Source organism: Aptenodytes forsteri, unplaced genomic scaffold (assembly GCF_000699145.1).
Source record: "Aptenodytes forsteri isolate BGI_AS27 unplaced genomic scaffold, ASM69914v1 Scaffold142, whole genome shotgun sequence".
In the NCBI taxonomy this organism is placed as follows: domain Eukaryota; kingdom Metazoa; phylum Chordata; class Aves; order Sphenisciformes; family Spheniscidae; genus Aptenodytes; species Aptenodytes forsteri.
This window is the reverse complement of record NW_008794598.1, coordinates 4,950,662-4,963,393: the sequence shown is the minus strand read 5'-3', so window position 1 is coordinate 4,963,393 and position 12,732 is coordinate 4,950,662. Positions and strand designations below refer to the sequence as shown.

At 41.6% G+C, this 12,732-nt stretch overlaps 1 protein-coding gene across 1 annotated transcript in view; it reads left to right on the top strand.

The window, feature by feature from the left end:
• The first annotated feature begins 9,984 nt into the window (after window positions 1-9,984).
• The window catches only part of CUNH6orf106 (chromosome unknown C6orf106 homolog), a 20,281-nt gene continuing 17,533 nt past the window's right edge, over window positions 9,985-12,732 (top strand). The window contains exons 1-2 of the mRNA XM_009272942.2: window positions 9,985-9,989; window positions 10,060-10,214. Coding sequence (XP_009271217.1) covers window positions 9,985-9,989; window positions 10,060-10,214 — 160 coding nt within the window. The remainder of the gene's footprint in view (window positions 9,990-10,059; window positions 10,215-12,732) is intronic.

Sequence of the window (12,732 nt, the reverse complement as noted above, 5' to 3'; positions counted from 1 at the left end):
ATTTTTTGTAAGGTAGGCAGATGTCTTCTGGAGGTCCTCAATTTTTTTTCGTCTTAGAAGAATTTGTAGCTGTATCATGGTTTAACTAGTACTCTAAAGATGATGTTTTGCATGAAAATACTTCTAAGTTTATCTCTGAAAATAGTACAGAAATCTGCTGTAAAACCTCTTTCTATATTGTGTAAGATGTAGGGCATTTCTGTACGTACGAGTGAGGGGAGCCGAGGTGAGGTAGGAACTGGCTAGTGGTGGTGTCGATTTTTACATCAGAGGTCTGAAATTTTCGAGCGTAGCAAGGAAAACGTATCTGACATTTCTGTGCAAGTGTTTTATTGGTCTTGGAGAACAGACAGAATATTGGCTTTTAACAAAATGAAAATTGCCTTATAAATGCACGTTTTTATCCCTGTGGGTGGGCTGTTCAAATTCGTTATATTATATGAACCACCTATATTGCCCAGAAGTGGATGTACTTGATGGGGAGTCTAAAGACATGTTCTAGCTAATAGTTTTGGGGAGTTTTTTATTGCTTTTACTCTGACTTTGTGTAAGTGTTCAATTTTTGCTTTCTAGCAAAGGTGATAGGATGCTACTTTAAGTAAAACTTGGGTCTGTGGATCTGTTAACACTTGATATTAGTGGTGGACTATAGGTACTATTCAGAGAAATACTCAAAGTATGTTTAGGTAAGACATCAGGACGTACAGAATTTAACATAACAGACTCAAATCAACAGGATTCACTCACACATGACACGTTTCCCATAACGGCTAACGCTAGGACTCCTGGTCTTGATTTTTAACCTTGCAGGTGTTTGCAGAACTGCTATTAAAAAACAAAAAAGCACGCAGATGTCCTCCGTTAACAGATTTTTGGACCGCTTTTCCAAAGAAGCTCTCCCAGTGTGTGTCAGGAAAAACTCAGGCTTGAAATGCTCCTTCTCAGCTCACAGGCAGGTTGCCACGTGTGGGCCAAAGGATGGAACTGGTGCGCAGGCAGTGCCCTCAGCTTTCCCGCACTTACTGTTTTTAAAGGGTTTGCTGGTACAGTATATCCAGTCATCCTATGGTAAATCTTTTTTCTTTTTCTTCTTTTCCAGTCTTCAAATAGTTGCGTGTTGTGTCTCAAAGTTCTATGGGAAAAGCATATATAGAAAGCAAACATAAGGACGTGCAAAGTCAGACTGTGCAGCCCTAAGTTTTTAGGCATTACCTATCAGGATATGAGTACTGAGGTGGAATGTGCAGCCTTAGCTGCTCCTGCACCATGAAACCTTTGTTCGTGTGGTTAAAGCAAAAGCCATTTTTACTGATTACAGTATGGCTCTGCATGATTGGTCTGGTAGAGGGGTTCACTACAACTAACTGCTGCCATTAAAATACCTGTGTTTTTATTACAACCCTTGCTTAAACACCAGCAGCCCCCCAAGAATTTATTTGATCTCTTAAATCAAAACACTGTTTTTATATCATTCTTTAGATGCAGATATGTATCTCTCTTATTACTGATCAAATATTTCTGATTATAGATCTAATACATTGTTAGATTTGTGTTTGTTGTGGAGAAAAAATGTCTGTTCTTGTCTGGTCTTATATCAAGGTCTCTTCTCTAGCTTTTATTTGGAAATCCTGACTGAAGTGTGAACAAATTAATTTGGTTTCCTCAGCTGTTTGAAGGCAACATTTTTGTTGATGTCCAGTAAACTAATCAACTGTTGTCAGAGAACTCCATCTGACTTTCAATAGATGTTCTGTCTTGCTTCATTTACTGAGCTGTCCTCTTTTTCTCCACATGTGAGAAGTCAAAGGAAGGTAGGATGAAACAGCAAACGGTAGGATTTTCTCTTTCCCTGAACTAATGAATCTAAACCCTTCTTTCGTGTTCGTATTGGCATTGTTGGATTTGCCACAAAGATTATTATGCCATTGCGAGTGGGGAGTTGTGGTGTGTGTGCTTTATCTTAGAAGAGCTCAGGGGTCCCTGCTGTCCATGTTTTGTCTGCTCCTTGTCTCTGTCCCTGGGACTTAGCCTATGACTTCCCTTTTGCTAATCCACATTCAGATAAATCTCAGGAAAACTTCCCCAGTCCTCTGTATAAATCTCAAGCTTAGTCTTAATACTCCTTTCCTTTTGAGAGGGCACTGGGGGGAATCCTTGTGTCCCGGAGGAGGCAGGAAACCTGAGACCTGATCTTTCAAGTCAGTCCTCCTCCTTCCCTGGAAACTGCCTTGGGTTAGTTCAATACTCATCCAGGCATCTATTAGGGAAGTGATAGTGGCGCGTGGGAAGTCCTATTACTTTGCTTCTCTTCTTCCTAGATCAGGTGATAAAAACAAAACAATCCTGCATTCTTATGTGTCTCAGTACCTAGGAATTGTTTTAAGTGATCCAGGTCTTACTGTGAAGTTAGTTACTAATGTTTGTAGGTGGTGACCAATTTAACTGAACGTGGTGAGAAGGGTGAAGCACTTGGTTTAAAAAGATCATTTGGGTTTTGATAAAGTTTAGTAGTAGGGAAGATTCTTACTCGAAAACATTTGATGAACCGCTGTCCTTACAGGCGGAAAAGACACCATAGAAATGGGTCTAGTAGCTCTGGAGGTGCTGTTGTTAAAATGCCAGAACAGACTGGCAATCTCTGAGCTATGGCTGCTGCTAAGCAGTGCGTGCGTAGGGTCATCCATACCCTATGGCTGGGGAACAGAAAATAGTTTTTAAACTGCTTAATCCATTGCGGCTAACTCAAAGCTTAGTGGATGTCTTCTTAGTGCATGTGAACTATTGTAGACAGTTGCATCTCTGGTGTCCATAACTGTCCCCTGATGCTACTAAAAATAACAAAATTATATAATTAACAATTGAAAAATATTTTCTTGGACAGCTTTTATTTAGTGCATTTAAAAAAAAAAAGCAAAGACGCACCTCTTCTCCAGAATAACTCAAATATTTGACCTGATTATTTTGAATGAAAGCTAGACTTTAAATATATTGTATTTTTAACCATAGAACACACTCTAATTGTGCTGTGCTCCAAGTTACAAAACATTTAAAAATTGGGTGCATGTGAAATGGAAATGTAAGCAGACAACTGTAGCAGAAGGAATTGGGTACAATATAATTTTAGTCCAGCTCGACTGCCTTACATGCCTGAACTTGTTCTCAGACAGTTTCTGTAGCTTAATCCCCCTTTACTTTAATGCAGACAATTATAGATTGGTGACATAGTTTATGCTGAGGAATTAGCAGTTACAGAATCATTTGTGTACTGGCAGCTCTTGATTACTTTCCATGGGGAAGAGCTGTTGCCTGTTTTCAATGGCAGCAAGTAGAGAGCAGCTCCTGCTGTGACATTCTCAAAATATTTTGCCCCACACTTAAAGCTCCTGACCACCTGCTTTAGCAGGGTTCAGCTGCTGGGGGTGGCTGCGCGGACTTGTGCTTGTAGCAGCATCGTGGGATTGATTCGGTCACTGGGACTGCTTGCTGTTGTTCGGCAAGGTGCAGTGCTCAGCCAAGTGCAGGCACCACGATAATGGTTAAACTGCCGGGGGGGGTGTGTATAAATCCCGCTAAAGGAAAGTGATTTCCTTCGGTGGCTTGGGGTGCACTGAAAATGGTGTGCCTCTTCTGTGGCCTCTCGGTTTCTTTCCCTGTGCTGTCCCTGCAGAGCGCACAGTATTGCTTCTAGTCACCACAGGTTTCTGTCTTCTTCCTGGAACATCCCGCTTGTATTTGGAACTGGCTGTTTTCAGCTAAGACAATGAAATGTTTTTCTGTGGCTTCATGTGTGAAAATACATAAGCTTCGAATTAGCCAGCTCTTTTTTCTTTCTCCTTCAGCTGTGTGAGTTCAGCTTAAAGCTTTTGACTTCCCTCAGTGGTCCCTTTGGGCCATCTAACATCTTCTAAGGTAGTTTCCCAACCTCATGGTTTAGTGTAAGAGAGGTCAAGAATGACGATAACTGATACACAAATTTTGCTTTCTGAAATGATGTCTGTTGAAAGCTGTTCGCTGATTAAAATTCCAGTCCTTCAAAACATCTTGAGACTTTCCACTTAATTGCCATGTGTCATCTCTATTGAAAATGTTTGAATTGAAAACTCCAGGTAAAAGTGCTTCCCTGTGGCGTAATGAGTGCATCTCTTCCCTCCACCCCCTTCAGCTTTCTCTAAGGCTTCGAGGTGTCTCCTACTTCAGAAGCAATAGGAGAGCTGTTTGAGGTGTCCTAGCCCATAGTGTTATCGATCCAGTTCCCCAATAGCTGGGGCAAATAAAATCCAAATAAGATACTAGAGACTTAAGAGACAAAAAGAGTGGATTTAGGATTGCCTCATTTGGATGTCCTCCATGTACATTTTTAGTCTCTCCCACCTGTATCATGTAGATATGTTCCATTATTTAGGAGTGAGAAATTACCCATCTGCTGCACTATTTCTTTTGCACATTTCTTTCTGTTTTTAACAATAGACACCTTATGGGGCATTATGGTGCCTGGTTACATACTGCATTTGGAGAACGAGAGAGAGGTCTGTAAAGGTTAAGAATTCAGTTACGGAAGGAGTACAAGGTGTTCCACATAACATATTATGTTCTTGAGATTTTACTGTACTTTTATATCGCTGCTCAGTTTTTGCATTGCATGTTTCCAGGAGAATAACGCCCAAGTTGCCTTTCTCACGGCAAAAGATTGCGCCATATATGAGTGCTGAGGACGTACAATGACCATACATCACGGATGGGACACGTGCCTGGCTCTTCTCTTCCTGCACAGAGGGAGAGAAATGTAACGTGGCATTCACTTTATTACAGTTGCTCTGCACAACGAAGTGACCGAGTCCATTTGTCAAAGTGCTTTCTACTTGACTTAATAAATGTCCTCTACTTACTGTCTGTGTATGATCTAAAGGGCTATGTCCTGGGTGAAATTCGAAATTGAAAGCTAACTCGGTATTGCACTGAGAAGTCTAGCCTTTGCTTTCTCTGACAGCTCAGGAGACTCAGAGCGCTGGAAACTTTCACCCGTTAGCTGGTGATAGGTGGTGTGGCTGTAGGAGTGGGCAGGAGCTAGTAAGAGCAGAATTTGCACGCTGGATTTTGAGCTTAAGCTTTGATTTGATTTGGATTTTTACCCCCCCCAAAAAATTTTTCTTTACAAAAAAAAAAATCTTTTGATCTTTCATCGAAGAATTTGACAATAAATGAAATCTTACAGATTCCTGTAACATCGTTAAAATTTTAAAGTTGTTGCTTTCTACTGCAAATGTTATTTTGGAGTGGAATTCTTATGTGTCGCCACATACATTAGACGACCTGCACATCGTAAGGGATTTTTTTCCAGTTCAGATCTTTCAGCTGCTGGATTGAAAACAAAACCAAAATACCATTCCTTGTGTCAGCCGAGCAGGATGGTTGGTGGGAGAGGTGTGTGGGAGGGTTACAGCTGCTGGATGGTAGACGATTCCTCCGATTCACTTTCCCTCTACCTGTTTTGAGAGCATCTGCTTGCCAGGACTCTGATGTCCCTTGTCTGGTGTGTTAGGACGACCTGTTTGTATTGCTTTCCTTCCAAGATGCTTAACTTGTGTATGTTGAAAGAATCATGTGTTTTATTGGTAACAGAAGGATTAGGTATTGTGCATATGCCCTGCTTTGCATAAGGCCGCAGTGAGTAGGCATCAGTGCTTCGGTTTCTTCATTCTCTTAAAAAAGAAGCTGATTCAATTAATTAAAAAAAAAATTTCCAATTACCTGTATATTACTTTTTGTTTGCACAACAGTTAGGTTGTATAAGGAGGTCTCTAGTTTGTGAATTGATTTGGAAGACTTTCTTTTATTTTTGAATACTGCGTGGTGACCTAGTTAATTGGGAGTAATTACTGTCTAAATATATTGGTTTAACATAACAAAAGGCTGTCTGGAAAAAAACAGGGAAGGGAAAGAATGGCTCAAGATAAACCACCTCTTTGCAAACGCTTAAGAGTTGTTAAGGGACATCTCCAGAGCTATTAGCAGAGAAGGTTTTAACTTCACTATTGTAATTTAGCTCCTGAGGCTTGAAACAAAGGAGCAGAGCGAAAGAATTCATCTGAAAAGGAACACTTTCTCTGGTGCTGTGGGTAGGATTTTGTTGGAAAAGCACTTGACACGTAAGAGTCATGGGATGGCCCTGGAGAGGAAGGAGGTTGATAATACGGATCTATAATAATATGGAGCTATAACCTTTATTTGCTGCCTTCTCCCCTCTCTCTTTCCAGGATCTTGCTCTTAGGACTAAAATTGAGCACTGGTTTGGTTTTAAGTAGGCTCACCAGGTCACTGGGGTGACTTCTGATTGCAGGCTTTTTTCTTGAGTTTGAGGCTAAATCCTGTCAGACCTGCTTTGTAAGTACGGCTGAGCCACAGACTGTTGCAGTCCAGGACTGCTCTAAAAATGGAAAAATTGCTTAATTTAGGAAAGGTAAGGAGGGCCTGACACCTGGAGGGCTATGTTAAGGCAGACATGTATGGCCATCCCTGTAATTAGCAGAGATCAGTCATGTGAATTACACTGGCTAGATTTGGCACGCTCATCTTCATTTCAAAGTTGTTTGGTTTATAATAGTAATTTATCTCATATGGCAGAGAGCAAAGGGCTAGTGTGGTGCAAGTCACACCTGGGAGGAGTAAAATAAAGCAGGCATGGATGTGTAAGCAGAAGCCTTTAGATGATAACCCCTTGCTCTCGGAGGTCTAGCTCTTCGTTCCTGTCCCTGCAGTATCTGCAGTTGGTGCTATGCAATTACAGCTGGGGCACAAGGGTAAAGACCTAAAAAAAAAAATTTTGTGTGTGTATATATATAATATATACATATATATGTATATATAAAAAAAATAAAAATTTCAGGGCCTTGAGTGTGTTGACCTTGAAGCCATCTCTCTCATTAAATGCTCGCATTTGGTTGTAAAGTCCACTAATACTTGTGCCTGTAGTAGAAAGGCAGAGCGGTAGGGTGTGCTACTTAGTCTCAAGAACCTGCAAATAACCAGGTTTGCAAATGGTTTGCCTCTGCAAATGGCACTCATTTTCCCCAAGCAAAGTACTGCATTCAAACCAATACTTGGGTTTTTTGGGGGGAGGGAAGGAGGGGGAGCACTGTCTCTTGGAAGGAGTGGAAACAAAGCTAGCAGTGCTACGTTGCTGGCTTTGCTGGTTGTGTAAGCAGAGAACACGACTCAAATGTGAGCGCTGTGGGTATCTCTTGCAGCAGAGCGGTGCCATACGGCCTCTCAGTGGCTATCTCTTAGGGTTGTCTGTGTCAAAGAACTTGAACTTAAGTCAGATTTGCTTTGTCATCCTGACTTTGGCCCTTGCCACTTTCAATTTCTCTTTGGTTTCTGGAAGCTTCTTTTTAATTCTCTTGTGGGAAGGCCAAGATGTATCTGAATGAGCAAAAGGGCTCACCCCCAACAAAACCCGCTGCACGTTGATCAAAACGGTGGGAGCGGGAAGGTGTGTTTGTGACTATCTGATCACAAAAGGGTGGCAGATCTGTTTTTCAGCATGTGTTCTTTAGTTAGTTTTTAACTAAACGCTGCGGAGGACTGGAGTTGTTTCCCAATGGCAAAGCAAGCAATGAAATATGACACAGGGAGGGGAAGAGAGTTGGCAGAGGGCCTAGGTGCACAAATAGCCCACTACCTTTTGAAGTGTATTTGCAGCCAAGCAAACAAAAAGCAGTGCAGGCTGCCTTACAGAGAATTACAGCAGAAGTCTTCCCCTTGGAACTTTTATTTTTTCCTCTCAATGTCAATAAACCGTCATTACTACCGATTCCAGAATCATAACTCACAAGATGTTGTGGTATGTCTGAAAATGTGTTTCAGGATTAGGAAGAGAAAGAGCTGTATTGCTGTCTTTTGCAGCTCTTGGAATACCTTTTGCCTCGGATTGCTGTGATACAGGAAGAAATCGTAGTGAAAGCTAAACTCGGGATGATAGTGTTAGCTGGTTGAGCGAACAGGAGTCTCTTGGCACAGCCCTGTTGTGAGTTATGTAAATCTTGTGCAGTGTATAAGCAACAGGCGGTTGGTGACGTAAAACTGAGCATTTGTCTCTATTTATTGGCTAATGTAACATGCACCCTTCCTGTAGCATTTGACTGAGCTGGTTGTATTAAATATAGCCCTGACACTCCTAAGTAGAAAATGCCTCAAGCTGAATAATGGCTTCTGGTCTGAAATTCATTGTTCTAAATGTGGAAGTCTTACACGGTGGCTCTTTTGTCTCCCCTTCGTATCAAAGTCCGTGCCGTGTTGATGGCGAAAGGTCTCGCTGTAAGCCTCAGTTTGCTGAATTTGCCAATCGATCGCCGTGGCCGCGTTGTGCAGAACATTCCTCCAGTGCCTCCTAACACACTGGCTCTGCTCTGGGAGACTTAGCAGGATGTCAGTAACTCCTGTGGTGATTATCTTCTGTCATTCGTGATGGATTACCAAACTGATACATCTGTTGTTTAGGTCCTCTCCCACTCGACCCCGTCGCAGGTGGCTCACAGATCTGCCTAATACTGCTATTACACCTCATTGACCCAAGCTCCAGTGCTATTAGCTACTACACTTTGGGTCCCCGATGTTGTCTGTGAGGAGAAAGCAGTGATACTTCTCCTATGCAGTTCTGATTTTATCCAGAATGTCTGATTTTTTTTTTTTTCCCCTTGAACAGTGTAGGAATTGAACAGGAGGCAGTTTCTTTGCTCACCGTTTCGAGCCCCTTTCCAGCTGGCAAGCAGTCCAAAAAGCCCTGTGTTTGCTCTTTCTCAGGGTCATGCTGCAAATGTTTCTCTTGCTTTCACCTTGGCTTTCTGGCTTTGGTTTAGACACATGACACTCCACCACACAATACAAACCCTCAGTATATCACTGTACCCATATAGTGCAGCTTCTCACTAGCCTCCTGCATGGCTTTGTTTTAGGTGGTGGTTCCCAGTTCTTGAAGGTTGTTTGTTTTTTTTTTTTTTCTGTCCTGCTCAAAAAAGCAACACAGATTTTTGTAATCGTGAATAAAAAGCGGTTGTTATGCCCATTGCTTTTGGTGAGATTTTACTCATCTCCATTCTCACAGCACCTACTCACAACATGTAAATTAGGGCCACAACCTCACAGGCATGCGTAAACAGAGGAATTGCATGACTTGCCAAACACTTACATAATAACTTAATAGTATATCGTGGAACGGCGGCTAAGACTCATGAATCCTCTTCCTGTTTGCTCCTCTTTTCAAATTAATTATTGTATGAGTTTCAGCTACACCACGACTCGGGAATCGATAGCATTTGTGGCTTTCTGAACGTCCTTAATATATCACAGACTTCCACTGTCATTTGTCTTTATCCAGTAAGAACTTTTGACTCAGATGGTTTATAAGTTCCTTTGAGCTGTGACTATCCAGAGCTGAGCAGGCACTTTAATGATTAATAAATAGCCTTAGAGTACTCGTGGCTCATACATGACCATATGTTTCAAAAGCAGCAAGGCTCGAGTTATTATCCGTAGCTACGGATGCCCTTTGGCCCCGAGAGTTATCATAAGAGCCTTCTTTGTGTTTTGTTCATCTTGTGCTCCTTTGGACCTTTTGTGCCAAAATAAAATGGTGAGGTTCACTCCTTTTGAAATTAGCTGAGGAAACAAGGCTGGTATAAAGAAACCTCCCTGTTGTTTACATGCTGCTGCTTAGCACTTCCCTCAGTATCTCTTTAACTTTTCGGCAAATTTCATAAAGAGCTAATGGGGTAGAGGTCTCCAAGACTTTTAAGTCCCGCAATTTCCAGTGAAAGTAAGAAGCAGAGTAGAAAAGCGGTCTAAAATAGTGTCCCTGGCAAGTAAAATGCTGTATTTTGAGCTCTGTTATCTTGGAGAATCCATGTGTGATAGAGATAAAAGCTTTAAAAAAACCGTGAGCAGCAGAGCTAATATAGTCTGGATAATATTTTTGCTTAACTGTTTAGGATGACGTATATAAACCTGTGAAAAGGACCTGAGCCACCTGTACTTTAGGTTGTAATCTGCTTTTTTGCTTTCTAGGAATCTACAAGCCGCCATTGGAGCCTACTATGATTTCGAGAGTCCAAATATCAATGTACCCTCCATGTCCTTTGTTGAAGATGTCACCATCGGTGAAGGAGAGTCCATCCCTCCTGATACCCAGTTTACAAAAACATGGAGGATACAAAACACAGGTAAGGCTTTTAGACGGTAGCGAAACCCATGTAGCGTGTGTTACGTGATAGGATGGCAGATCTAATGGAAGAGATGCTGGCTTAAGGCAGTAGGTTCGTGTGCACTTAACTTGGAATAGAGCCACCCTGCTACTGAAGGAGGTAGCCTGCCAACCTGTGCGTATTCCCTTCCTTATGTCAGCACAAACATTTTGTAGCAAGATGTGCAGGTCGGTCAGTTCCCCAGTCTTGTTCCTTGTGCCACCACACAAACAAAAGCTCTAGGAAACTTCTGTAAGAAGAGGCAGGTAAAAGAAATCAAAGTGCAAGGTTTGGGGGCTTGTTTGGTTTGGGTTGGGTTTTTGTTTGTTTTTAATGGAAGTAGTTAGATCTGAAAATAGGTTAAGAATCCTTAGCTAGTCATGTTTCTGATCACTTGATGCAAACAAGTGGAATACATTTTTAAGTCAATGAAGAGATCCCTTTTAATCTCAAAGCCTTTTAGCTCATGACCAGCTGTATATTACCACTACCCTTCATCACACCATTTCTCTGAATGTCCCTGTCGCTTGGTCATTCGGCTCTCTATAGAACTGTGTTCTCTGTGGAGGCAGTGATGCAACGATCTAACTCTGAGAAGAGGTAGCCATGCAAGGGTAACGTGGCAGGTACCCTTTACTTTTTAATCCACTTTTGACAGAATTGGTTTTTCATGCTGAGAGGATGCAAGGCTGGAGAGACCACATTCCAGTATGAAAAAGGACAAAACAGTGACTGGAATCCAGGAAGTGAGACTGGGCAAAAGACATTCTCAGTGCTTGATCTGTTAGGATGCAGTCAGAGAGAAAAATGAGATCTGTGGATGCAAAGCGGAATACCTCGTCTTCACGTGTTGCGATGACAGGATGTTGCATGAATGTTTAAGCTGTGTGTCTGAATTGAATTGACCTGCTTGCACTTTTGTGAAGAAGAATGATAGCACAACAAGGTACAATATCATGAATCATCATGAGTAAAGTTCAGCTGTGTTAGTATTTCTCCTTGTAAATAACTGCAGTACTCGAGTGCTGTTCAGAGACTAAACAGAGACTAGACCAGAGACTAAAACCATACTAAAAATCTAGGAGTATTTCATCTAGGACAGGAGAGGTGAGGAGAGGGGGGTGTGTGTGTGTGTTTAAGAACACTAATTTATAAAGACTGTATTCTAGAGAAAGGGCTTAATTATTTCAGTTTACTCCTTCTAGATGTATTTGTTTGACTTAGTACAATGGAAAGGTGACACGTATAGCTTGCTTAAACTCCAGTAATGTGAAAAATTGGCCGGCAATTCTTTTTATAACTGCGTCTCAAATACAAGTCTTACAAATGTAGTAAGTTTGACAGATCTTGTTTGTCCACTATTAGTAACTTCATTTGCGTGTGTTATGACTACACCCCTATCTTGCTCCTTTCAGACTCCTTCCTCTCCTGTTCCTCTGATGTACTCTTTCCTGCATGCAAATTCAGCCCTAATTCAACATCCTAGTTCAAGCAATGTTTCATTGTTCTTGGAATGTTTGACCTTCTGAAATCCATGGGTCTTCTAAAATGAGGAAAGGGAGTTAATCTTGGCTTACGAGTTCCTGGCAAGGCCAACATTTGTTTTGGCTTCTGTGTGGGTTAAAGCCTGACTTCTTAAAAAGTACATCTGTACTCGTAACAGTGGTGATGGAGGCCAGATCTTGTTAAAACCATGCTGTTGAGGCATGTTTTGGTTAAATGCAACTTCACATACTGTGTTATGACTGTGCAGTTTAAGGAGGACCGCAGCATTTTAAAACCATTTTATGGTTTAATTAAGGTATAATATCAAAGGACTGTAGTGTTTCTAGATAATATCTGCTTGTTAGGTAGATAACTGAAGCAAAGCCAAGGTTTTTAACAGCTCTACAGGAACCCTTGATTAAATGACTTCAGTTCTAGAACACGAAATACCTGAGGCATGTGTCACTGAAGTGTTTAGTGTCTTGACAAGTATGACGAGCAGAGCTCTGAGAGATTGTCGATTTTAAGCATGCAAGCAGTAAGCTAGGTTCAGTCAGGTTTTCAGATGTGTTATTAAAAACTAATAGCTTGCTCTGATACCTTCCAGGACGGTGCTTGGCTTGTCTGCCAAAAGACCAGTTTGTATAGTAGAACCGTTGCTGAAAGAGCAGCAGGATTTAACAGACTTATTTCCTCTTCCCACTCTACCCCCAGCTGCTGCTGGCTCTGCAGGACAGTTACTACAATTTATCATCTCCTGAGAGATGAGTGTACTGAAATAGAATGATATAATCATCATTTCATTTTATGGGGCTTATCAGTTGCAGCATTCTAGGCACCTTGCAAGCCTAAAGCCATTAAAACCGATAAAAATCACATAAATTACTTAAACTGAACCATGTTGCTGGGCTGCCAACCTTTTCAGATGAGACTTCATACTCAACTCCCACACGCCGTAGTGTGAGGTCAGCTGGTCGCTCAGCTCTTCTTTCAAAGACCTCCCTATCTCAGC